Genomic DNA, 23,135 nt, shown 5'->3' on the forward strand with positions numbered 1-23,135 from the left:
TCGAGGCGGGTTAACGGCTGAGGTGACCGGTCCGACGTCTGTCCTGACCGCAGCAGGTATGTCCGCGGTCAGAGCTGCAGTGGGGAAAGATGGCCAGTCCAAAAGCATGGACTGGGGAGGCGGGGAGGCAGCCCCCAAGTGCGCACCCTGCGGAGCCTCCTGTAGGGCCCTGTGCGGCGCTGGCCAGGGACGTGTCCACGAGGGTAGTAGGGCTGCGGGCCGGCACCTTCCAGCCCGCGGGGGTCACGAGGCGCCCCCAGGCGCTTGGCGCAGCCCCGGGGGCGGGGCGCCGGGAGGTGCAGCCCGGAGCGACGGCGTGGGCAGCCAATGGTGCCCGGGCTCGCGCCTCGATGCCCCGCCCCCTGGCCTGGCTGCCCAATGGCGAGCACGCGGACAGCGGGGGTGGGGCCCGGGCCGTGGCGGCTGCGGCGCGCGGGCGCGGCACCCGGAAGTCGGCGGCCGCGGCGGAGGCGGTGAGTGTCAGCCGGGATGCGGGAGGCGGGCGGCACTCCCCGCGGGGCGCGGGGCTCGGACTCAGCAGTGGCCACCGCGCCCGCCCCGATTTCCCCTTCTCGAAGCGGTGATTGCCCGTCCAGCGCCTGGTCCAGTCGGAGACCGAGCCGACCCCAGCCGGAGAGTCCCTCGCATTCCTGAAACCACGTTTCCAGTGTCCCCGCCTGGACGGGGCGCGGGCCTCGCAGGCCCGGCCGGTGTCCCTTCCAGGGTGGGTGGGCTACGCGGCGGTGGGCCGGGGAGCCCTGAGTCACGCTGCTCCCTCCCTGCGCCCTGCTGCAGGGGATAGCTGATGCCTGTCCGGGGAGGCAGCCGGGGCCATGTCATAAGCGCTCCTGGACAGGCTTTCCTGGGCTGGCTCGGTCGTCAGGCCCTCCCCATGGGAGTTCAGGGCAAGGGGCTGGACAGGGCTGCACCCTGGGTAAGGCCCTGTAGCCACTGGTTTTGAAGACACTCCTGCTCCAGCAGCCCCGGGCGCCTCTGGGCTACAGATCTGGCATGGGCCTTCTGCCCTTGGACAGCTCCTGAGGCCCAGCCGGCCTCTGCTGGGGCAGTCTCATGGTCAGCCAGGCCTGCCCTGCTCTCCTGCTGCGGGCCTGCCCACCCGTGTGTTGCTTTTTTGGTCTCGGTGGACAAGGGATGGAGCTGTGAGGGGTGCCTGCAGCCGGGAGCTCGTGGGAACGGCTTTCTGCTGCTTGCTCCTTGTCCTCTGGGCAGCCTTTCAGGGCAAGTGTCAGATGACAGCATTCACAATGAAGAAAACTCAGGCTGAGGGCCAGTGTTGTCCCCAAGGTCACTCAGAGCCAGGCTGGCCTGTCCTCCCGAGCCCCTCTCCCAGAAGCCTTCCTGCCTTGGGTGACCTGTTGGGTGGGGTGGGATGAGAGGGTGGGCGTGTTGGCAGGTGGACAGAGCAGAGCCTCCGCTCCTCCTCCCTGGGGCCCAGGGCTCCCGGTGGGCGGAGCGTGCTGTCCTGGCGCCCCCACCTGTTGGGACCCCTGACCGCTGGCTGCAGAGGCACGCGTGCCCCAGTACTGTGGCTTCGCGTCACCGGTGTGTCGGCAGGACGCGGGCCGCTCGGACCAGGCCTCCGGCCGTCTGCTCTGCCGCACTGCCCCGTCCCTGAGCTGTTAGGACGGCCTCGCTCGTCCTCTGTGTGTTCATTTCTGGGCTGTCACTTAGGTTGTGCTTCACCGCGGTACAGTCACGTGTGGCGTCCTGGGGACTTAATCCTGTGCTGGCTGCGGCTCTAGAAGGCCCCTGCTGGCAGCTTGGTGCCCTGCGTGCTGCTTCTGAGGGTCTGTCTGTGGCCCCAGGCAGGGAGGCCACTGCAAGTGGGGCCACACTCGTCACTGACACCCTGGGTGTGTGAGTAAGGCTGTGTCAGCCAGTGTGTGAGGACAATTGGTTGGTCTGGACCTTGGGGTTTGGTGATGGCTCTGAGATAACAAGGTCGCCCCCGGGCCACTGACTTCCCTTTTCCGGGTATTGGTGCAGCTGTGTTCCCTCCTTCTTGACTTTCTTTCTGGGTTGCAGAGTGATGGATACACGCTTCACAGTGAAGAGGCCCAGGCCCCACCCCCTGGTGTGTCTGCCGGGTCCTCAAGACCATGCGCAGTAGAAGTACTTGGTTCCACACTCCTTTCAGGGGCTGGTGGGAGTGCCCCCTTCCTCCCCTGTTGACCCCTCGAGCCGCAGGGCTAGCCCCTGGCTTGTGGGGAAGCCTGTTCCTGGGGGGGATGGGGACCAAAGTGCAGAGTGAGCAGCGTGCACCGTGACTCCCTGTGTCCCTTGTTGGTGTTGCTCTTTTGAACCCTGAAGGGACAATGACACTCGCTGTGAGGCTGCATGAGTGCCAGTTCTAAGATCTCAGGAAACATTGTCGCCGTAGAAAATGCATCCTCGTGAAATGCTACTTATCAGCCAGAGCTGCAGAGCTGGGTTGTGGAGTCCTGGGCGGGGAGGGGGCGCGGTGGGTGGTGGCGGGGTGGGCAGCTGACTGCTCTGAATGATTAGTTTAGGCTGGCAGGGCGTGTGTCCCCGTGTGTTTATGTCGTGTGCTGGCAGCCGCCACGGAGTCACGCGTCACATGTCACTTGTGAGCAGCTCCTGCCTGGAGCTCCGAGCTCCGCCCCGCCTGAGGGTGGGATGCCCGGCGCCTGGGCTCCAGGCCAGATGGGCTGGCTGGCTGGTCTTTGATCGCCTTCCGCCAAGAGTGTGCAGTGCCGAACAGAAGGAGTGCCGACCCCAGGGCTCGGTCACCCCTGCCCAGAGCCCTGGGGAGCAGCTGGAAGAGGCTGACTGCCAGGCCCTGGATCCCTCCCCCGCGCACACCCCCCCAGCCCCCGCCGCTTGCATACCTGAGTCCCCCACTCCTGGCTCCTCTGGCCAGTGCGCCCCCTTGTGTCCAGGTGTTTCCCCTTGTGTCCGGGCGTGCCCCCTTGTCCGGGTGTGTCCCCTTGTCCCCAGGTCCACCCCCTTGTCCCTGGGTGTGCCCCTTTGTCCCCGGGCGTGCCCCCTTGTATCCGAGTGTTTCCCCTTGTCTGGGTGTGCCCCCTTGTGTCCGGGTGTTTCCCCTTGTCCAGGCGTGCACCCTTGTGTCTGGGCGTGCCCCCTTGTGTCCGGGTGTGCCCCGCTTGTCCAGGTGTTTCCCCTTGTATCCGAGTGTTTCCCCTTGCATCCGGGCGTGCCCCCTTGTGTCTGGGTGTTTCCCCTTGTGTCCGGGTGTTTCCCCTTGTCCGGGCGTGCACCCTTGTGTCTGGGCGTGCCCCTTTGTGTCCGGGTGTGCCCCGCTTGTCCAGGTGTTTCCCCTTGTCCGGGTGTGCCCCCTTGTGTCCAGGTGTTTCCCCTTGTCCGGGTGTGCCCTCTTGTGTCTGGGTGTTTCCCCTTGTCTGGGCGTGCCCCCTTGTGTCCGGGTGTGCCCTCTTGTGTCTGGGTGTTTCCCCTTGTCCGGGTGTGCCCCCTTGTGTCCAGGCATGCGCCCTTGCATCTGGGCGTGCCCCCTTGTGTCCAGGTGTGCCCCGCTTGTCCAGGTGTTTCCCCTTGTCCGGGTGTGCCCCCTTGTATCCGAGTGTTTCCCCTTGTCCGGTGTGCCCCCTTGACCTGGTGCCTCTTTGCCTTTTCAGCTGAGGGTGCAGGCCCCCACCCCAGCCAGCAGCCACCTGAGCACGTGGGTCCTTGTGCAAACTCTTGGCTGCTGGCCACTCCGAGCCGGGGCTGGATCTGGCCTCCCCGGTCTGCTGAGAACCCCTCTTCCTGCCTGCCCCTGGAACAGCTCAGAGCCTATGGGGAAGACAGCGGGGTCTGTCGTGGTCTTCTTGTGGGCAGCTTTCCGGGAGGGTGCTCCGGCTCCCCCAGGAAGGGCACCCGTTCCAAGTGGCCAGCATGTGGGATGGCGTGGAGTGAGCCCCGTGGCCGCCACCCAGATCAGGGTGTGGACCCGCCACCAGCATGAGACTGGGAACCCCTGTGGGTCCCGGACAGGCAGGCTGGCCTCCAGCTCCGCCAGTGGACTTCCTCGCCCATGTGACTTCACGAACATGGGCGCCTGGCGTGCCCGATCTGTCAGTGTCAGCGGCTTCTGTGAAAGGCTGAGCAGGAGACCCCTGCCCGAGACAGCTCAGCGTGTGCTGAAGCTCAGGGCCCAAAGGGTCGCATGGTGGGCGTCCAGGGAGGCCCGGTGGTGCAGATGGGACACTGTCCACTGGGGAGCACGGGGGTCCCTGGCTCACACCTCCCACCCGGGCAGACATGTCCAAGAATGGAGCCCAAAGGCAGCCGTGCCTGGAGCTCAGGAGAAAGGGGTGTTGCTCAGGGACGAGGGGGCACGTCCCGTGCAGCTTGGATGGAGAGACACGCTCTGGGAGGACAGGCAGGTTTGCACGGGGGCAGCTCGGGCAGCGGGCAGGGCCACCCCCCAGCCACCGCACTGCGGGACAGCAGCCAGCAGACGCATGGAGCACCTCTTGCCACAGGGGATGCAGACTGACGGCCAGTGGGCAGGAAGACGGGGTGGCGGGGTCCTGTGTGAGTGATGACCCCGGCGTGCACCCGTACTTTGCCAAGAAAGGTCTGGAAGCACACAGCCAACGGGAAACTCCTAGGTGACCGGGGATGCCGCCCCCTACCCACCGGGTGTTCAGCCATCTCTCAGTCTCCAAGCTGTGGTCCTGGGCGGCCTCCCCTCTTCAGCCCAGGCCGCCATCTGGGGGCTTCCTTCCCTGGGGAACGCTCTGGGGCCTAGCTGCAGCCCCAGCGGGACGCATGTGGGCTCAGCAACGACACTGCTGAGCACTTGGTGTGGGAGGAGCCCGCCTGGGAACACACTGCTGCTGTCCTTGCCCCGCCTGCGGCCTTGGGGCCCACGCTGCTTCCAGGTTCGCGTGTCCTGAGCCCAGAGAGCTGAGTTCCGTGGCAGCCGCCCCATCAGTGGGGACCCTACCCCCCGGCCTGGGTCCCCCTGGCCACCCTGCTTGCCGTGGGCTGAGCCCCCTCGCCTGCAGAGGGTGGGCGGCTGGTGTCCAACTGTGGCTGGCACCCCTGGCAGGGGGCTGTCAGCACCGTGGCCCCCCTGCCCACCGGGCTGGATGGCTTCCTCCAGCGCCTGGTACCCCCAGCTTCGCCCATCTCCATGTGTCCACTCCGGCCTGGGACCTTCCTGCCCGCCCGGCCCTCGGGGCTGTGCCAGGACTGCAGAGTTCCAACTTCTCAGGCTGCCCTGGGCCTGTGGGCACCCTGGGCTGCAGGTGGAGCTGGGCTAGGCAGGGTGGGGACCCCCCGAGAGGGCCAGGAACGGCGTCCCCCAGTGCCCTCAGCCCAGTGCCCTTCAGGATGACCTTGTCCTGACTCCAGCCTTGGTGTCACTCGGAGAGGAGGAGTCCGGCTCACCTGGAGCACTGCGACCTTGAGCCCTCAGCTTGCCGCCCGCCCCTGACCTCAGAAGTCTCTGGAAGCAAGCGGAGGGGAGCGCCTGGGTGCCCCGCCGCGCGGCTGTGGCGGGACGCCAGTGCAGTGTCCAGGGCTTGCTCTGGGAGCCCTGGACGGCAACGGGGCCGTCAGGGAGGACTCAGATCCGGAGCGGGTGTGAGGAGGGCGTGGGGGCGGGGAGAGGGGCCAGGGCAGCAGGCCTCCTGAGTGGGGGGTGAGGGACTGGAGAGAAAGGCAGTTCCTGATGGTCCCCTCCCCAGGGGCTGGCTTTCCTCCGGCCCCTCCTTCCTGATGACTGCGTCTGCACCAAGGCCACAGCCCTGGGCCCGCGCCCACACCTGCCTGGAGACCCGCTGCGGCCTTCCTGGGACCGGGAGCCCTGCTCACCGCTGCATCCTGGGGGCTCGTCTACCCCCGCCCCAGGTGGCTCGGACGCGGGGGCCCTGTAGCAGAGGGGCTCTGGGTCCGGCCTGTGCTCAGCAGTGGCTGGTGGGCCCCCGAGCCCGGCACGCAGCCTGGGGCAGGCCAGGGGAGGCACATTCGGCGTGGCGTGTTCCTGGTGTGTTCCCTCCGTTCTGGCAGGGCTCCTCCCGCAGTCTGTGCCAGCCTGGCCGCCGCAGATGGCCCTGGCCCACCCGCTCAGGGCATCCGTGTGTCTGGGGGTGAGCAGCCCCCGGGTGGGCAGGGGTCTGTGTCTTGGATGTGCACGCTGGTCACGGGGCAGGTGGGATGCCAGGGTTCTGAGGCATCCGTGGCTGCCCGTCACCCTGCCCTGCCTCCTGGGTGATCCTGCTGACTGTCCCATCTTCCGTGTCTGACCTGCCCGTGCCGCGGGGCTCGCCGACCAGGGATCAAACCCGCGTGCCTGTGTTGGGTGTGCAGGGAGGTCCCTGAGGCTGCTGCTTCTGGAGGATCTTTCCGGTGCTGGGAGGCCCCTGGCATCTTCTCTGCACACGTGTTCCCGAGCCCCTTTCCTGCACTCAGATGGGCGGGTCGTGGGGCGCGCGGGGGGCCCCGCCACTTCTTGCTCGTGGTGCTCCATCTTGTTATGCGGGTTTTTCCACTGCGCTGCTCTCTGTCCAGGAAATCATTCCAGAGACTCTCGGAAGTCTGGGATGAAGACGGAAACTTCAGTGTGCCCAGTGCCCAGGGGCACCGCCAGTGCAGACACCCCTCAGACCAAGTCCCTGGGCGCCCTGGGTGGCCCTGGCTCTGCACATGGAGCTTCTTAGAGACCGCCCCCCCCATTTCTGTGCACCTAACCTGCCTAGCCCCCGTGTGGCCATGCAGACACACTGGGTCCCTGTTCCCTCAACCCCCCAAGGCCGCCAGAGCCCAGGTTGCACCATGGGCGGCCCCTGGGGCAGGAATGGGCACCGTTTGCTGCTCTCTTCTCTGGGTTTTTCTGTTCTCTCAGGTGTCAGCTAAATCCTGCATGACCTTGTCAGCTCTTGGCTTTGAGGATTTTCCATGTTTTTTCAAGTGTTTTGAGTCACTTTTACCAAGGAGGTTGGTCCCAATGGTCTGCCCACAGAATGGGGATTGCCGGGCACTCCCGGGACGATGGGCACCAGTGCCCCTGATGGGCAGGGACCTGGCCCGTCCACACTACCCCCAGGCCCCTCTGTGTGGGCACTTCGTGTGGTGCGGTGCCCTGGGCTCCTGCACATGGCACTGGTCACCACAGCTGCACCTCCCCTGCACGGCCACGGCGCCTTACTGAGGGCAGAGGTTGGTGGGCTGGGCCATCAGCACACCTGTGCCTGGACAAGCACGGGGCTGAGTCCTGGAGGTCCCACCGGGCCCGTGGGCACCGCCGGGGAGAGTTCCGGGTGCACCCAGTGCCTGGCGGCCACCCTGGCCAGACCCGTGAGCAGAGTGAGGGGAGGGGGCACGGAAGGCCACGAGCTGGGCGGCTGCCGCGTGGCTCTGCATCGCGGTCGCGGCCGTGGTGCTGGCCGTGGGCTCCAGCCTTCCTTGGCGACTCCGTGCGGGGCGGCCAGGGCTCCCTCATCGCTTGCCTGCTTTGAAGGCGGGTCGGTGTGCTGGGAACGTCCTCCTGTGACTCCTGAGATGGGAGATCCTTTGTTTCAGGCCCCAGACCAGGGAGTGATCGCCGGCCACCAGGGCCAGCGAGGTCACCGGCCTCGGGGATGTGTCTGGCCGCTGCGCCAGAGCACGTTTACGGAGACGGGCAAGCACCGCAGCGTGCACCATGCAGGCCCCTCGTCCAGTGAGGGTCTGGGCACTGAGGCCGGCTCAGTTTGGGCAAGGGGGCGCTGCCGGTTCAGGAGGTGGGCCTGTCATCTGCCATCCACTCAACACATTTCCTTCTCCTGCAGAGCCCGTGACCTGTGGAGCCAAGCCCCCCTCGGGACTCATGTGCATCATCTTCTTTAAGTTCGATCCTCGCCCTGTTTCCAAAAATGCGTACAGGTAACCCCCCTGGCTGCACCCGCTGTCCCACTCGGCCTCGGGAGCCCGTGTGGGCACCGTGTGCGGGGTTGGGGCACAGGCTAGTGCCTGGGTCCCCCGACAGCAGCTGCTCAGGTGGGCCCCACAGGGGGTTCCTCCCAGGGCGGGGACCCCGCGTCGATGTGCAGAGGTGCTCAGACGCAGCCTCGGGAGATGGCCGCGTGGGCAAGACGGAGGGCGGAGTGGGCGTGCGCACAGCCCCTGCCCCCAGCTGGGGCCCCGGTGGCAGCAGGGCAGAGTGGCCGCGCGGGAGACTGGCCTGGGGCCCGGGGCCCTGGGCCAGCAAGCAGCCTGCGTGTTGAGGGCCGCCTGGGCGGGGGTCAGGGGAGCTGGGGGACCCACCGGAGCAGGCAGGAGGCTGAGGCCAGGGAGGGGACGCCGGCTCTGGGGAGCACCCCTCCGTCCTCCAGCTCCGTGGTGGGGACCCCCCTGACACTGATCCACACGGAGAGGGAGGCTGGGTTGTGACCCCCAACCACAGATGAGTCACCGGTGCGGTTGCTGTGAAGTTGCCATTGTCCCAGGACCTGGGTCATTTCAGGTGCTTCTCAGATGCCTGACATGTGGCTGAGGTCACTCACTCCAGGCCAGGGAGTGAACGGTGCCCAGCGTCTCCTTCCTGCGGGGGAGTGGGCCGCAGGGCCTGGCTAGGGGCTGGGGGCTGGGGGCTGGCCCTCGACAGCCCCCAGCAGAGTGAGCTGGGAGTCAGGGTCCAGCCAGTGGACAGAGCCCCAGGGCTGTGATTAGAGGGGCCGGGGTGCCTGGGGGCAGAGCCCGTCCTCCACCCTGGGCTGAGCCCCAGCTCGGGCTGGCACACTGGGTGGCCAGAGCTTTCTGGGCACTTGCTGGAAGTCTGCTCGATTGCACTGGCCACCGTCTGGGCCATGCCCTGAGCCAGGGAGTGAAAACCTCTCCCCAGCAGCGTCCCTCCGGTGCTCTCTGCTGACAAAACTGGGCCCACAGCCTCTGTGGAGCCCTGGGAAGGGCGGTGGTGGGCGCCGGTGCCGCGCTGCCAAGCTCTCCTAGGACTGGGCCCACAGTGCGAAAGTGCGTGTCCTGTGGGCTGTTCGGCGGAGCGCCCGTGGCGGTGTTGGGGGAGGGAGACAGCGTGGCTGGTGGGGGGCTGAGGTACATGTGGGGTCCTGGGGTATGTGAGTGGCTCAGCTGAGCAGCTCCAGGCCGAAGCCGCCTGGATCCCTCGTCTGCGCCCTGCACTGCACCCCTGGTTGCCGCCCCACAGCCCTGTTTTGGGGTACCCACCCCTCCTCACGTCACCTTCCATTGCCATCACCCCTGGGATGACCCCTCAGGTGCCCTCGGGTTTGGCCTGCCTCCCAGGCTGCGCACTCGGCCTCATGCACTGGTGTCAGACCCTCCTGGGGCTGGCCTTGGCTCAACACGCCCGCCCCACCCCCTGTGCCCTGCCTGGGTATGACCCTCCCGGGAGGTCCCAGCCTCTGTACCCCCCTGCCTGTTGTTGTCCAGCACTTGGAACCTCCATGTTTTGCCAAATGATGGAAGTCTTGAATGAGGTGACCCTGAGTTCACACGGGGGTGGGTGTGTCCTGGGGGGCATCTGACCCCTGCTGCTCTTGGAGGGGCCCATGGCCAGAGCTTGCGGGTGGCCTCCAGGAGGAGAGTGATCCTGGCCCACGACAGGTGAGACCAGGCGGCCCGGTCCTGCGGCTTCAGGGGACTGACCCCTGCAGCAGCGGAGACCCCACGGGCCAGCACCTGCGTCGCCCCCGGGGCCCCAAGCTGAGCACCTGGCTGAGACGGTGGGTGGGTGTTGGGCTGCACACGCCAGTGTTCCCCACAAGCCCAGTGTTCATGGAGTCAGGCGTCCATGTGAATGGTACTCTTGGAGAGTTTTGAGGATCTGACGACCGAATACGGGCTGGACCCCGGCCCAGTGCCAGCCCATGCCATGCTGCTCGGAGGGTCCCTCATCAGAAACAGACACTGGGTCTCGGAGCCTTCACGTTGGCCCCGCCCACCTGATCACCACCTGTGTTTATAGTTGCTTCTGTTGCTGTTTTTGGGGTATTTGGGCCCTGCCAAGCCTCACTCAGGATTTTAGTTCCCTGATTAGGGATCCCACCACACCCCCCACAGCAGAGGCACAGAGTCTTAACCACTGGACTGCCAGGGAAGTCCCTCTAGAGCTTGGGGTAGTTTTGAATGTTCGTTTAGACCTACTGGGGAGGTTGTGTTTGCTGACCCTCGTGGCCATGGACTTCCTAGATCGAAAGCCGAGAAACTGGAGGCAGAGGAACAGCTTGTTGTTTTTAGTCATTAAATCACGTGGGACTCTTTTGCAACTGCGTGGCGTGTACCCCTTAGGCTCCTCTGTCCATAGGGTTTCCCAGACAAGAGTACTGGAGCGGGTTGCCATGCCCTTCTCCAGGGGCTCTTTTCACGCAGTTATTTTAAATGGCAAAACTGACCAGAAACTTCTTTTTCGTACTTCAAAACCAGTGATCTGAAAACATCAACATGTTTTCTAGTTGCCAAAAAAATACTTGTTTGATTCATAATACTAAACAGGAAGAAAACACAGAGAAGTCCTCAGCTGTCCCTTCCAGAGACGCCCCAAAGTGCAGGAGGGAGCAGCCTGGGGACACCCTCAGCGCTGCCGGGGGTTTCACAGCGTGTCCTCAGGGAAGGGGCCCACGGCCCGGAGCAGGCACCTGGTGACCGGGGAGCGGGGCTGGGCCGAGTCCGCTTTCTCCTTCCCGGGGGTTTGCGGCCTGACTACTGAGGCGCCGTCGTCTTGGTAATGAGAGGAAAACCGCGGCTGTTCCGTCGAGACCGCCTGCCCATGCGAGACGCTCCAGTTCCCTCGAGACCCTTCTTCGTGCTCTCTCCTCAGGCTCATCCTGGCCGCCAACAGGGACGAGTTCTACCACCGGCCGGCCAGGGCCGCAGACTTCTGGGGGAGCAACAACGAGGTCCTCAGCGGTGAGTGTCTCCGCCCTCCACGCACCCAGGTGCCCCGGGGAAGCGGCCGGAAGGTGGGGGCTGTACCTGCATCCACCCTCCGCTGGGGCTGGTCTTGCACGAGTCTGTCCTGTCAGCCGCACGTGGTTATGGTGCCCTCGCGCACCCCTGGCCCCAGGGAGGGCCGCCGGAGTTCGGGGGCCAACGGGGGGCCTGTGGAGCAGACGGGCCTCTTGGGAGCAGCGCCCGGCACTGTGGGCGGGCCAGGGCCCTCAGACATCCGTGAAGGCTTCCGTGTGCCGAGTCGGGCAGAGGAGGCTGGGCACGGGAAGAAGGAGCAGGTCCTGCGGGAGGTGGGGAGAGCGCTGGGGGCGCAGTGGGCGGGCTGGCCCCTGCGCCCTGAGCTCTGGGCATGGCGGTCCTGTGTGTGGGGTCTTTGCCCGGGCTGGCCTGGCTTCCCAGAGGCCTGGGAGCCGCTGGAGGAGGACTGAGGGGAGCCCGTGAGCATGGCCAAGGAGCATCCTAGGTTTGGTGTTGTTCAGTCGCAGAGTCGTCACCAACTCTCTGTGACCCCATGGACTGCTGCATGCTATTGCCACCCTGTCCATCACCAACTCCCAGAGCTTGCTCAAACTCATGTCCATTGAATAGGTGATGCCATCCAACTATGTCATTCTCTGTCGTCCCCTTCTCCTGCCTTCAATCTTTCCCAGCATCAGGGTCTTTTTAAATGAGTCAGTTCCTTGCGTCAGGTGGCCAAAGTATTTGAGTTTCAGTTTCAACATCAGTTCTTCCAGTGAATGTTCAGGACTGATTTCCTTTAGGATGGACTGGTGGGATCTCCTTGCAGTCCAACGGGCTCTCAAGAGTCTTCTCCAACACCACAGTTCAAACACATCAATTCTTCGGCGCTCAGCCTTCTTTATGGTCCAACTCTCACATCCATGCATGACTACTGGGAAGACCATAGCGTTGACAATACAGACTTGTGTTGGCAAAGTGACGTCTCTGCTTTTTAATATGCTGTCTAGGTTTGTCATAGGTTTTCTTGCATCTTACCCAAAGGCTTTGCCTTTCGTGAGATTGTAAAGGTACCTTCCTCTGTGTGGTTCTGGAACCCTTCTGGTTTTGGTTATGCTTAGGTCTGTGACTTCTATAAAATGCCAGCCTGCCGGGTCTTCATTTGCTTGTGGTCACTCTTGGTCATTTGCAGAGAACCCTCACCCTTGCTTTTATGGTCGATTTACAGCGCTGCGCTGGCTTCTCCTGTTCGACACGGTGGCTCAGTTTTCCATGTGTACATGTGCATTCTTTTTCATATGTTTTATATGTGGTTTATCACATGACGTTGAGTCTGGTGTTCTGTGCTGTGCGGTAGGATCCCGTTTATTCCCCTGTGTACACGAGTTTGCCTCTGCTCACCCCAAACTCCCCTCCCGCCCTGGCAGCCACAGGTCTGTGCTCTGTGTCTGTGCTCTGTGTCTGTGCGTCTGTTGTCGCACGGGTAGGTTCGTCGGTGTCACATTCTGGCTCTGAGTGTTTACTTGGCTGTGCCGGGTCTCAGTTGTGGGTCGGGAATCTTTAGCTGCCACACGCAGCGTCTAGTTCCCTGACCAGGGATCGAACCTGGTCCCTCTACATTGGGAGCACAGTCTTAGCCACTGGGTCATATTTTAGATTCCACGTATGAGCCGTACCATGTGGTATTGGTCTTTCTTTGTGTGACTTAGTTCACTCAATATGACAATCTCTGGTTCACCCATGTTGCTGCAAATAGCATTATTTTGTGCTTCTCAGGCTGAATAGTGTTCTGTGGTATAAATACGCTGCATCTTCATGCATCTGATGATGGGCGTTGACTTTCTTTTGCACTGTGGCTGCTGTAAATAGCGCTGCAGTGAGCATCGGGCTGCATGGATCTCTCCGTGTTATTTTGTCCAGATATGCACCCCAGGAGTGGGCTTGTCGGATCTTATGGAAGTTCTGTGTTAGTGTTCTGGGGGCCTCTGTCCTGGACTTCATAGCGGCTGCACCAGCGTGCACTCCCCAGCGGTGTCGGACGGCTCCCTTCTGCCCGCGCTCTGGCAGAGCTCCTCTTGACCATGTGCGCGTCTGAGCGCCTAGCAGGGCTCTTCCTTCAGTCAGGTCTGCCTGACGTGCGTCCTCAGCACACACGTCTTTCCTGTAACGTTTTTCTATGTGTTTTGAAAATCATTTGCTGCTGTTGTAAATGATTAATTAAATTTTCATTTTCCAGTTCTTACTAGTATTTACTCATTAGTTATGGAAGGCTTTTTTTTTTTTGTAGATTCTCTTTGGATCTTCTTCACATACAAATAAGGGCAGTTTTATTTCAATACTTGTTCAGATCTTTCCCTCTTTTAGTTCTTCTACTATCGTAATTCCCCTGGGGGAGGATAAGGCAACTCACTCCGGTATTCTTGCCCGGTAAGTTCCATGGACAGAAGAGCCTAGCAGGCTATAGTCCATGGGGTCGCAAAGAGTAGGATGTGACTGAGCGATGTAGCACGTACTATAGCAATTTATTATTGTTGTAATAATAACGTGTTAATGATGTAGTTGTTTTCACCCCAGTCTTCAAGCAAAGTGACCCCGCCGGCCAGGAACTCACTGCTGGTGGCTGTGGCTACCTTGCCAGCCCAGGGCGGGCCCGTGGTTGTGGAGGGTGGCAGCAGGAGGGCTCCTAGTGAAGCCTGGTCCTGCCCAGGGACGACAGCCAGTGTCCCTGCACCTGGCTGGGGCCTGGCGCGGTTTCCGTGGCAGAGCTGGTGCTGTGTGCGCCCTGGCCTGACGCCCACCCAGGTGCCGGCACGTGTGCGCGGGCTGGGGCTCCCGGGGACAGCAGGTGTTGTCCCGGATGAAGGTCCCCCCACAGATCTGTGGGCCTGCAGGCTGCCTCGTCCCGCGGAGTCTGAGCCCCGGCCGGCCCCAGGGCTGCTGGCGACGCTGCCGTGTGTTGCAGGGCTGGACATGGAGGAAGGCAAGGAGGGCGGCACGTGGCTGGGCATCAGCACGCGGGGCAAGCTGGCCGCGCTCACCAACTACTTGCAGCCGCGGCTGAACCGCAATGCCCGGGGCCGAGGTACAGGGCTGGGGGCTCGCAGACGTCTGCAGGGGTGGGAGGCGGGGCGAGGAGAGGGGCCCTGCAGCCCCCTGGCTGGTGAAACCGGGAGCCACCTCGGCCAGGCCACAGCCTGGCTCCCGACCACTGTGTGGTCACCCCCGTCCTGTGCACACACGCTGTCTCCGACGTCCCCTTGCGCTGGACCTCCCCGTGGGGGCTCAGCAGGGGATGTTCAGAGTCAGAAGCCTCCACACCCACCTCCTAGGCTGCCGGTCAGCAAGGGAGGCGCAGGCCCGGGGGGACTGTTGTCTCCCGGGAGACAGGCTCAGTCCTGCCGCCCTTCCATGGGCGTGTGTCCCCTGCCACAGGTGAGCTCGTGGCCCAGTTCCTGACCTCGGACATGGACAGCTTGTCCTACCTAAAGAAGGTCTCGGCCGAGGGCCATCTGTACAACGGCTTCAACCTCATCGCGGCCGACCTGAGGTGGGTCTTCAGGCGGGGACGCCCCACCACCACCTGGGGCTGGGCCGAGGGCAATGAGGCGACCCCAGGTCCTCTGAGGGCTAGGGAGCTGTCTGTCGGCCTGTCTGGAGCTGCCAAGGGGCTGTGATGCCAGCCAAACCAGCCGTGGGCCCTGTGGGTAGAGGACCTGGGGCAAGGGGCATTCCCTGCCTGGGGTGCAGTGGGCAGCGAGGGGCAGGGGTGGGGGCCTGCCCCAAGGCGGTAGGAGCGGTTCACCTAGGGAGGCTGGGGCCCTGGAGCCCTGGGCGGCCGCCCTGGCTGTGAGGTTCAGGAGCTGGGCTGCTGGGCCCTGAGGGGGCCCTGGGGACGCAGTGGTCAGGTTGTGGACAGGCCCGTGTTGATGCGCAGAGAGGTGTCGGGCTGGTCAGGCACAGGTAGTTCATAACAGGGGCGCCTGTGTGGAAGGGTGTGGCCCCCGTGGCCCTGGCTGACCCTCTCTGCCCTTGGCTGCAGCGCAGAGAAGGGAGACGTCATTTGCTACTACGGAAACCGGGGGAAGCGGGAGCCTGTTGTCCTGGCGCCAGGTGAGGCTGCCCCGGCGGGCGGTGCAGGGTGGGCTGCTCCCCTGGGGGCCCCTTGCCGCCTCCCGGGCCCGGGGCTCTGCCGGGGTCTCTCCTCCGCTGTTCGCAGCCGTTTGTGCCCCTGTGGCCCGTGGTGGCTGTGGCCTCACCTGGCCCACAGGCGGGCTGCTTCTGCCCGTGCAGAGCCGCTGGTGCTCCCAGTTCTGTGACCCCTGTGGCAGCGCCGGGACCCCGCCGCTGCCCTCAGCCACGCCCAGAGAGGCTGCTCATCTGCGAATCGCTGCTGGGACAAAATTCTTGTCACCTCTCCACTGCTGTGTCATCCCAGAGCCTCCCCCTGCCCCGATCCCTGTCGCTTTCTGTTTCTTTAAAAAGTTGCATCTTTTTATTTATTCATTTCTGGCTGTGCTGGGTCTCCCTTGCTGCTTGGGCTTTCCCTAGTTGTGGCGAGCGGGGCTGCTCCCCGCGGTGGCTTCCCTTCTTGCGAAGCAGGGGCTCTAGGGCAGGCCCCGTAGTTGTGGCGCAGGGGCAGAGATGCTCCACAACACGTGGGGTCTTCCCAGGTCAGGGATCGAACCCCTGTCTCCTGCATTGGCAGGTGGATTCTTTACCACTGAGCCACCAGGGAAGCCCTCCATGTTACTTTAAAAGAAAAAAAGGAACTGCTTCATCGAGCCATGCGTGCAGCATCCAGCCCACCCATTAGAGCATGGCTTTGGTCGTTTTCACTGTCTCCAAAGTGGTGCAGCCGTCACCAAAATCCAGCTCCAGAAGGGACGCTCCCCACCCCAGGGCTGGCAGTTACCCCCAGCCCTGGACACCACCGTCTGCTTTCTATCGCTGTGGGTTTGCCCATTCTGCACGACTTATGTAGACAGGCGCAGACAGTACCAGCCTTTTGTGTCTGGCCTTTCCCTTTGGGGAACACTTTCAAGGTTCGCCCTTCCGTGGTGTGAGGGTTCCGTTCCTTTTTGTGACTGAATAGTATTCCGTCCTGTGGGTTTTCTGCCTCGTTTATCCCTTGCCCAGTGAAGGACACTTGGTTGTCCCTGTTAATTGGCTGCTGTGAATGTTGGTTCCACATTTTAGCGTGGGTACCTTCATCTCTCTTATGTGGGTAGTTCGAGTGGAGTTGGCAGATTGTAAAGTAACTGAACGTTTGATGAATTGCCAGGCTGCTTCCCAAAGCAGCTGCACCATTTTGCATTGCGAGCAGCAACTTTACGCGTCTCGCCAGGACTTGTCACTGGCCGACTTCTCGTCGCCTCTGTCCCCAGCGCGATGTGGTCGCACTGTGGCCTTGGTGTGCATTTCCCTGGTAGTTAATGACATTGAGCAACTTGCCACCTGCTTGTTGGTCGTTCTTGTGTCTTATTTGGAGAAATGTCTACTCAAGTCCTCTCCCTATTTTTCAGCTGGGTCATCTTTCTGTTACTGAATCGCAAGAATTATCTTATGTGTTCTGAATACAAGTTTCCCATCAGATATTTGACTTTTCTGATGTTCTCTTCCACCCTGTCTTCCTGCTTTCCCGCTGCTGTCTCCTGAAGCAAGGACTCATTTTAAATTGTGATGACGTCCAGTTTACGTGTTGGCACCTGGGGCTTCCTAGGGTCGGGCTCCCTGACCTCGGCTGACCCTGGCGGGCAGCCTCCTGGCCTGAGGCTGTGGGGGTCCCAGCCTGAACCTTCTCAGGTGTACCCCACCTCGGGCTCCCCCGACTTAGGGACAGACCTTATCCTGGTGTTGATTCTGATCACCCGAGCCCTCCCCACAACCAGCCCTGGCAAGTTCCTAGAGACAGAGGCGTGCAGAGAAGGGGTGGGTGGGTGGAGTGTGGGTCACAGTCCCCCACCCCCACGCTGGCAGAACCCCCGGCCTCCTGCAGGGACCTATGGGCTGAGCAACGCGCTGCTGGAGACGCCCTGGAGGAAGCTGTGCTTCGGGAAGCAGCTCTTCCTGGAGGCCGTGGAGCGGGGCCGGGAGCTCCCCAGGGATGCGCTGGTGGCCCAGCTCCTAGCTGTGCTCAGCAATGACGAGGCGTGAGTGCCCCCTGCACACACACGGAGGCTCTGCGAGCCGGTCGCTTCCATCTGTGGGGCCTGCGTGGTCGAGCCCCGGGCAGCCCTGGGGGCCCTGACACAGGGACAGGCTGGCAGTCGCTGTCCCGTGGCCCCCACAGCGGAGCCCCTAGTAGCAGGTTGAGTAGGGGTTCTGGGCCCTGACCTGGGACGTGCAGGGAGCAGCTTGTGTGGTTCCCCCACCCAGTCTGGTGGACTCCCGGGCACTGCAGGGCTGCGAGCTGGCAGCAAGAACGCCGCCTCTGTCCTTCAGGCAGCTGCCAGACCCAGCCATCGAGGCCCAGGGCAGGGAGTACGTGCGACCCATCCTCAGCAAGTACGCGGCTGTGTGCGTGCGCTGCCCGGACTACGGCACCAGGTAGGACGGGCAGGCACAGGTGCTGCCTCCGCCCCGGGGGGCCCACCTCCCCAGCCCCTCCTGCCACCTCCCTGGCTGGGAGCCCTGGGCGTTCAGCCTCGTCAGCCCAGGGCCCACCCGCCGAGTGGTGGCGGGGTGGTCCCGCTGGGCAGAAACCTGTGGGGCCCCCAGCTCAGTGCCCGCCCCCCCCACCCCGGCCCAGAGGCGCTGGGCCTGAGCGCCCTGAGACCGGACCAAGCCAGGGCCCATCGAGGCCCCTCCCACCTTGGATCTGCACCTTTCGGGGCTGAACATGGGCCCTGCACTCTTTCAGGACCAGCACGGTCATCCTTGTGGATGCAGATGGGCACGTGACCTTCACGGAGCGCAGCATGCTGGGCTCGGACCCCACCCGCTGGGAGACCACTACCCATGAGTTCCGGCTGCAGAGCTAGCCCGCAGCCGCTGTGGCTGGGGCTCCCGGGAGGCCCTGTCACAGGTACTGCCCGTGAGCCGGCCAGCGTTCCCCAGGGCAGAGCCCTTTGTGTGAACCGTCTGCATCCTTAGGTCTAGCTCGGGGTCCAGCCTTGGGCCCTGGAGATGACAGCGGCCTGCAGTCAGGGTGCTGGGCCTCCCCTGCCCGTGTGCAGAGCCCCATGTGACACACGTCATGCAGGTGTGCACACACTGCAGGCCATAGGCATGTGTACACATGCTCAGACGCACAAATGCTCCAGGCGTGCCACCCACAAGAGCCGGCCCCACGACGAGTGCCTCTCACCCTTGTGTGCTTCGTCCTGTGAGTCTCGCCACGATCCAGACACGACAGTGGACGTCCGCTTCAGAGCAGCCCCTCCTATCCTGGCCATGGTCCACGCTGACCCCGGCCCTGCTCCTGGAAGGGGACGGGCCCTCTGGAGGGATGAAAGCCTCTCCCTAGGTAGACACAGCCTGGGGCCACCCACAACGGGTGTCCATGCGCACTGCGCTGCCCGGGGCTCCCAGCTCGAGGCAGGCCCGTCTCAGGGAGGGCACACAGAGGCCCCTGCCGTTCTCCTTTTCCCGAAGAACTAAATGGCATAGGACCCTGTACGTGAATGGGGGATGCTGACAATAAAACTGAGGCCAGTGCATTCCACGCCTTGACTGTGAGACAGGGTGCCCGTGTGGGCTGGGGCGCCGCCCTTCTGGTCCACAGACTCCGGTGCAGGTGGGCGCCCTGCACCCCGGGGGCCGTGGGGTCAGGCCTGCGGAGGCCCGCGGGTGCTGGGGGCTGTGCGCCAGCTGAGGGGGCAGTGGCGTCCATCCCCGCGCAGCCCCGGGCCCTGGTTTTGGACAAGCACCCTGGCGCTCCTGTCCCCAGCTGGGGCTGGGCATCTGGAGTCCTGCGTCCAGTGTGGGCACCCAGCTTCCCTCCGCCTTGGCGGCCGACCCCCGACCTGGCTTCCTCAGCGCACTGACAGCTCAGGCGGGTTGGGCACACCCCGGGCCCTCCCTGGCTCCCTGGCCCTCCTCTGTCCCCTCTTCACCCCTCACGGCCCAGCAGGAAGCGGCCCCGTGTGAGGCAGCCTGTGCCGCTCCCCACCCACCGCGTCCTGCGTAGCTGCCATCGGCCAAGCCCCCGGCTCTGGTACGGCCAGTGCCCTCTGCCTGCCTCACAGGCCCCCTGGCCAGCCATGCCGCCCTTGGGGGCACTGCTGCACTGGTGCAGGGCCATCCGGAGAGGCTTTCAGATGTCTGCTGCCCACATTCCCCATGCACCCTTTGCCCTGTGCCCCTGGGTAGCCTGGGCCCAAGGAAGTAGCTCCAGGCTTGGTTCTGTGGATCTAGGCTGACCTGGGTGCCCCCTGGGAGATGGCGCTGGGCTCTGGCCCCTCAGGTGACTTCGTCAGGTGTTTCCAGAGATAATCAGAAGAGAATCGGTAGGAGCGATGTCCTTATGAAAAGGGACACATGGGCACAGGGACAGGCAGGCACGCAGACAGATGCCTGCGAAGGCTGGGGCCAAGCTGCTTCCTGCCAAGGAGCCCCAGAAGCAGGGAGGGGGGCCTGCTGTCCCCTGAAGCCCTCAGAGGAGCAGGGCCTGTGACGGACACCCTGACCTCAGACGGCCAGTCTCGAACCAGGTAAATAAATCTCTGTTGTGTAAGCCCCTCACTGGCATACTTTGTTTTGGCAGCTGAGCAAAATAAAAAATTGTGACCTTGTTTTACACACCAGGAAACAGGCCTGGGGAGATACAGGGACAGCGCCACAGCCCGCAGGCCAGGGTGGAGCAGGGTGCGGCCAGGCAGCCCTCGGGGCCCAGCCGTGCCGGCTCGGGCTTGCCCGAGTGCCCAGGGCTGCTCGTGCCCCAGGGCCTTTGCTCTGCGGCTCCCGCTGCCGGAAGGGCTCCTCCCCCAGATGCCCGCGCTGCACTCCCCCTCCCCTGCCCCGCAGGTCTTGGCTCAAGTCCTGACAGTCACCCTGTCTGAGGCAGCTTCCCCATCTTGGTCTCTGCTGCACAACAGAAAGCCCTTGTCTTGACAGGCAGGCCTTGCACTGACCGAGTGTTGCTTGTGTGTCTCCCAGTCGGAACAAGAGTGTGAAGACCTTTCATCTATTCCACTCCTGTGTCCTGATGCCCTGGCCAGATAGATAGTAGAGCCTAACCCTTTGCACACCCCCTTGGCTCAGGCCAGTGTCTGGAAGCGAGGTCTCTGTTGTTTGGAGGATTCAGGACCCGGGTTAGCTGTCTCCTGGAAGGGCCTTTGACATGCCCAGAAGAGGCCTCTGTGCTTGTCACCAGATGCATCTGATCCGAGTCCCTGCTGGAGTCTCTCATGCCCCTTCCCCGATGAGCTGCTTGTTCTCCAGCCCCAGGACGGCCGAGCGGAGGTGTGCAGGCACAGAGCCACGTCTGTGAGCACACAGCCAGCTAGGGACCTCGGAGACCTCAGGTCTAGTCCTGTCGGGCCTGGGCGCCTGACTCCTGTGAGCACACCATCAGCGAGGGATGCAGGGATCCTCAGGTCTTGTCAGTCTGTCGGGCCTGGGCTCCTGGCTCCTGTCTGCAGAGACAACCCGCCCCCCCCGCCCCCCACGGAGTCTTTTGATCTCCTGTGAGCACACCATCAGTGAGGGATACAGGGATCCTCAGGTCTTGTCAGTCTGTCGGGCCTGGGCTCCTGGCTCCTGTCTGCAGAGACGACCCCCCCCCCTGCCCCCCACGGAGTCTTTTGATCTCCTGTGCTGGCAGAGACCCCCTCAAGTGAGCCAGGCTGAGGTGGAAACTCAGAAGCCCCAAGGGAAAAGGTTTCCTCCCCCAGCTTGTGCTGGAGTTCCAGCTTCCAGGCATTGATCTTTGTGACTCCGATGCTGGAGCCAGCTGAGAACAGCGGGGTGGTCCCGTGGTAAGGTCCTTGTCTGTCACCTGCTTGGTGCCAGGCCAAGTGGGAAGTTGGCTGTAGTGTGCAGGGCTGTCTCAGGTTTGACTGGGGTAGGTGGGGTCCCTACCTCAGGAGGCAATGAAGTGTGGTGAGGCGGCTAGATGGAGGGTGGTGGGCTGGGGGGTTCCCATGGGCTCTAAGTGCACTGGGCAAGGCCAGCAGCTGGCTGAGTCCGAGAGCCAGACCCTCACAGGGCTCGGTGCCCGCTGTGGGGTGCCTGGTGCCAACCCTGTGGCACAGCCTGGCAAGCAGAGGGCAGGCAGGGAGGGAAGACCTAGGTGGGCCTCCAGCTTAGTGACCTGCAGCACCCCTCCCCTGGCTCTTTTTAGGAAATGATTTCAACTTGCTACAAACTTGAAAAATGGAACAAAGAATCCAGTATCCTTCCCAGAGATCCAATCTCAACACCTTACCTAACCACAGTGAACATTTACAACCATGAAATTAGCATTGATACAATATTGTTACCTAATCTGCTGAGCTTTGTCCCACTAATAACCCTTGCCTGACCCCTCATCACACTTAGTTGTTGCTCCTCCAGCTCTAACGGCTCCCCAGTCTCTCTCTGACTTGAGTGATCTTGACATTTTTTGAAAAGCACTGGCCATTTTGGGGGTAGAAGGACCCTCCTGTGAGTTTGCCGGCTCTTTGTGATTACACATGGGTTTTGCCCTTCCGGCTTTAGTATGTCTTTCTCGGGAGGCCCTCCGTATGTCCCTTTACTGGCGTTTTTCCCTCCTTTTTTTTTTTTTTTAATCGAGGCATCTTGAAGACACAAACCGACACGTCTTTATCCGCTCTGATGGTGGACGTGCGCACCTTTGCTGGGGCGCCTGGCGGAGCGGTCTTCCCAATTGTCTCCTGCAAAGTCACCGCCTTGGCCTTGCAGCCAGGGAATGTTGGGGGGTGGCGCGGGGGGGGGGGGGTGGTGCTCTGTAACGCCGTCAAACTGACGGGCCCCGCCCGGCCCTCGCTCTCGGCCCTCGCTCCGCACCGCCGGCTCTGGTTTGCAGGCGTCTCCGTGCCGGGGGAGCTCCCGCCTCGGCAGGGGCAATCCTGGCTCCTCGCGCAGGACCAGCAAGCCGAGAAGGGCCGGACAGCGGCGCCCTCCTGACTTTGGCCCCCTTATCGTTACGCTCACCGCTTTCACACGGAGAGCGTGGAGGTCGGCGTGCCTGCGGTCTCGCTCAGACCCAAGGCGCGTCCTGAGCTCCCGGCGTCCCCCGCGCTCCCTCGCTCCCGGCGTCCCCCGCGCTCCCCCCGTTCCCGGCGTCCCCCGCGCTCCCCCCGTTCCCGGCGCCCTCCGCGCGCCGAGACCCGCCCCGGCGGCGACCGTTAGCGCGGCGGAGGCCTCAGCGCCCGGTCGCGCCCGCGCAGCCGCGCCGTTCATTGGGTCGCGCTCCGCGGCCGCGAGCGCCGCGCGCCGCCCATTGGCGGTCTCCGCAGCCCGCCCGGCGGCTCCCCCAATGCGGGCAGGCCGCGCGCCGGATTGGCTGCGCGCGCCAAGGCCCGCCCTCCGCTCGCCGCGCGCGGCAGGCGGGTCCCGCCGAGCGAAGAGCGCCCGCGCGGCCCCTCTGGAGGGCGGCGGCGGCGGCGGCGGCGGCCGGGCCGCGAGGCTCTGCGCTGCAGGCGGGCCGCGGGCGCCGGAGGTAGGTGCGGGGCGCGAGGGGCGCCCCGCGGCCGGGCGGGTGGGCGGCGCTGTGGCCTGCGTGAGGCGCGCCCTTCCGCTCCCGGGCCGAGGCCGCGGGGCCGGCGGGCGCGGGCGGGCCCGGCCACGCGGAATCCCCGTCCGCCTTTGTGAGGCGCCGAGGGCGCGGGCGCGGGGCCCGCTGGGGTCTGGGCCGGGGCCGGGGGCCGCCGCGCCGCTCGCTTTCCGCGCGGGCCGGCCCCGGGGTGTGAGGAGACCCCTCGTCCGGTGGGCCCGAAGCCATAAGGGGCTTTCGGGCGGGCAAGGTCCCTACCGCGGCGGTGCCGGCCCGGGACCCTGCCGGGCACGAGAGCCTGGGAAACGTGAGGAGCCTTCCGTCTTTTCCACCACACGCTCACGGACCCAGGGTCACGTAGACGATCGGGATGTGGTTTTGTCGTAACAATGACCCTGGGGTAGAAACAAGTGGAAGGTGACCACCTGTTGACAGTGGTCCCCGCCAGGTGTCCTCCGATGGACCTGGGTTGCTCAGGGTAGGAACTTGACTTGTTTGCATGCTCGCATGTGCCTCGGTTACCCGGCGCCCAGCCGTCCGGGCTAGGGCAGGGGACTGCTAGGCCCCAAATGCTAGGCGGGTGTCCTGTGTCCTGGCCGCAGACTGG

At 63.8% G+C, this 23,135-nt stretch overlaps 1 protein-coding gene and 1 non-coding gene across 4 annotated transcripts; both read left to right on the forward strand.

The window, feature by feature from the left end:
• Positions 1 to 447: 447 nt before the first annotated feature.
• On the forward strand, positions 448 to 18,530 carry TANGO2 (transport and golgi organization 2 homolog). 3 transcript variants are annotated; one of them, XM_059876004.1, is made up of 9 exons: positions 448 to 724; positions 7,779 to 7,872; positions 10,784 to 10,872; positions 13,835 to 13,954; positions 14,305 to 14,419; positions 14,912 to 14,982; positions 16,868 to 17,021; positions 17,314 to 17,418; positions 17,732 to 18,530. In XM_059876004.1, exons 2-9 carry the CDS (start codon positions 7,817 to 7,819, stop codon positions 17,850 to 17,852), a joined length of 831 nt encoding a protein of 276 aa, XP_059731987.1. In that variant the 5' UTR covers positions 448 to 724; positions 7,779 to 7,816; the 3' UTR covers positions 17,853 to 18,530.
• On the forward strand, positions 5,647 to 5,725 carry MIR185 (microRNA mir-185). Its single transcript, NR_031178.1, has one exon. It is a non-coding gene; the product is annotated as a microRNA mir-185 (primary transcript).
• Positions 18,531 to 23,135: the final 4,605 nt, after the last annotated feature.

The sequence above is a fragment of the Bos taurus genome, chromosome 17, assembly GCF_002263795.3.
Source record: "Bos taurus isolate L1 Dominette 01449 registration number 42190680 breed Hereford chromosome 17, ARS-UCD2.0, whole genome shotgun sequence".
NCBI classification, from domain to species: domain Eukaryota; kingdom Metazoa; phylum Chordata; class Mammalia; order Artiodactyla; family Bovidae; genus Bos; species Bos taurus.

Coding starts and splice junctions, on each gene's coding strand:
- TANGO2 (XM_059876004.1), top strand. CDS start 7,817: ATGTGCATCATCTTCTTTAAGTTCGATCCTCGCCCTGTTTCCAAAAAT. Junction 10,873..13,834: donor CAACAACGAGGTCCTCAGCG/GTGAGTGTCTCC, acceptor CGTGTGTTGCAG/GGCTGGACATGGAGGAAGGC. Junction 14,983..16,867: donor GCCTGTTGTCCTGGCGCCAG/GTGAGGCTGCCC, acceptor GGCCTCCTGCAG/GGACCTATGGGCTGAGCAAC.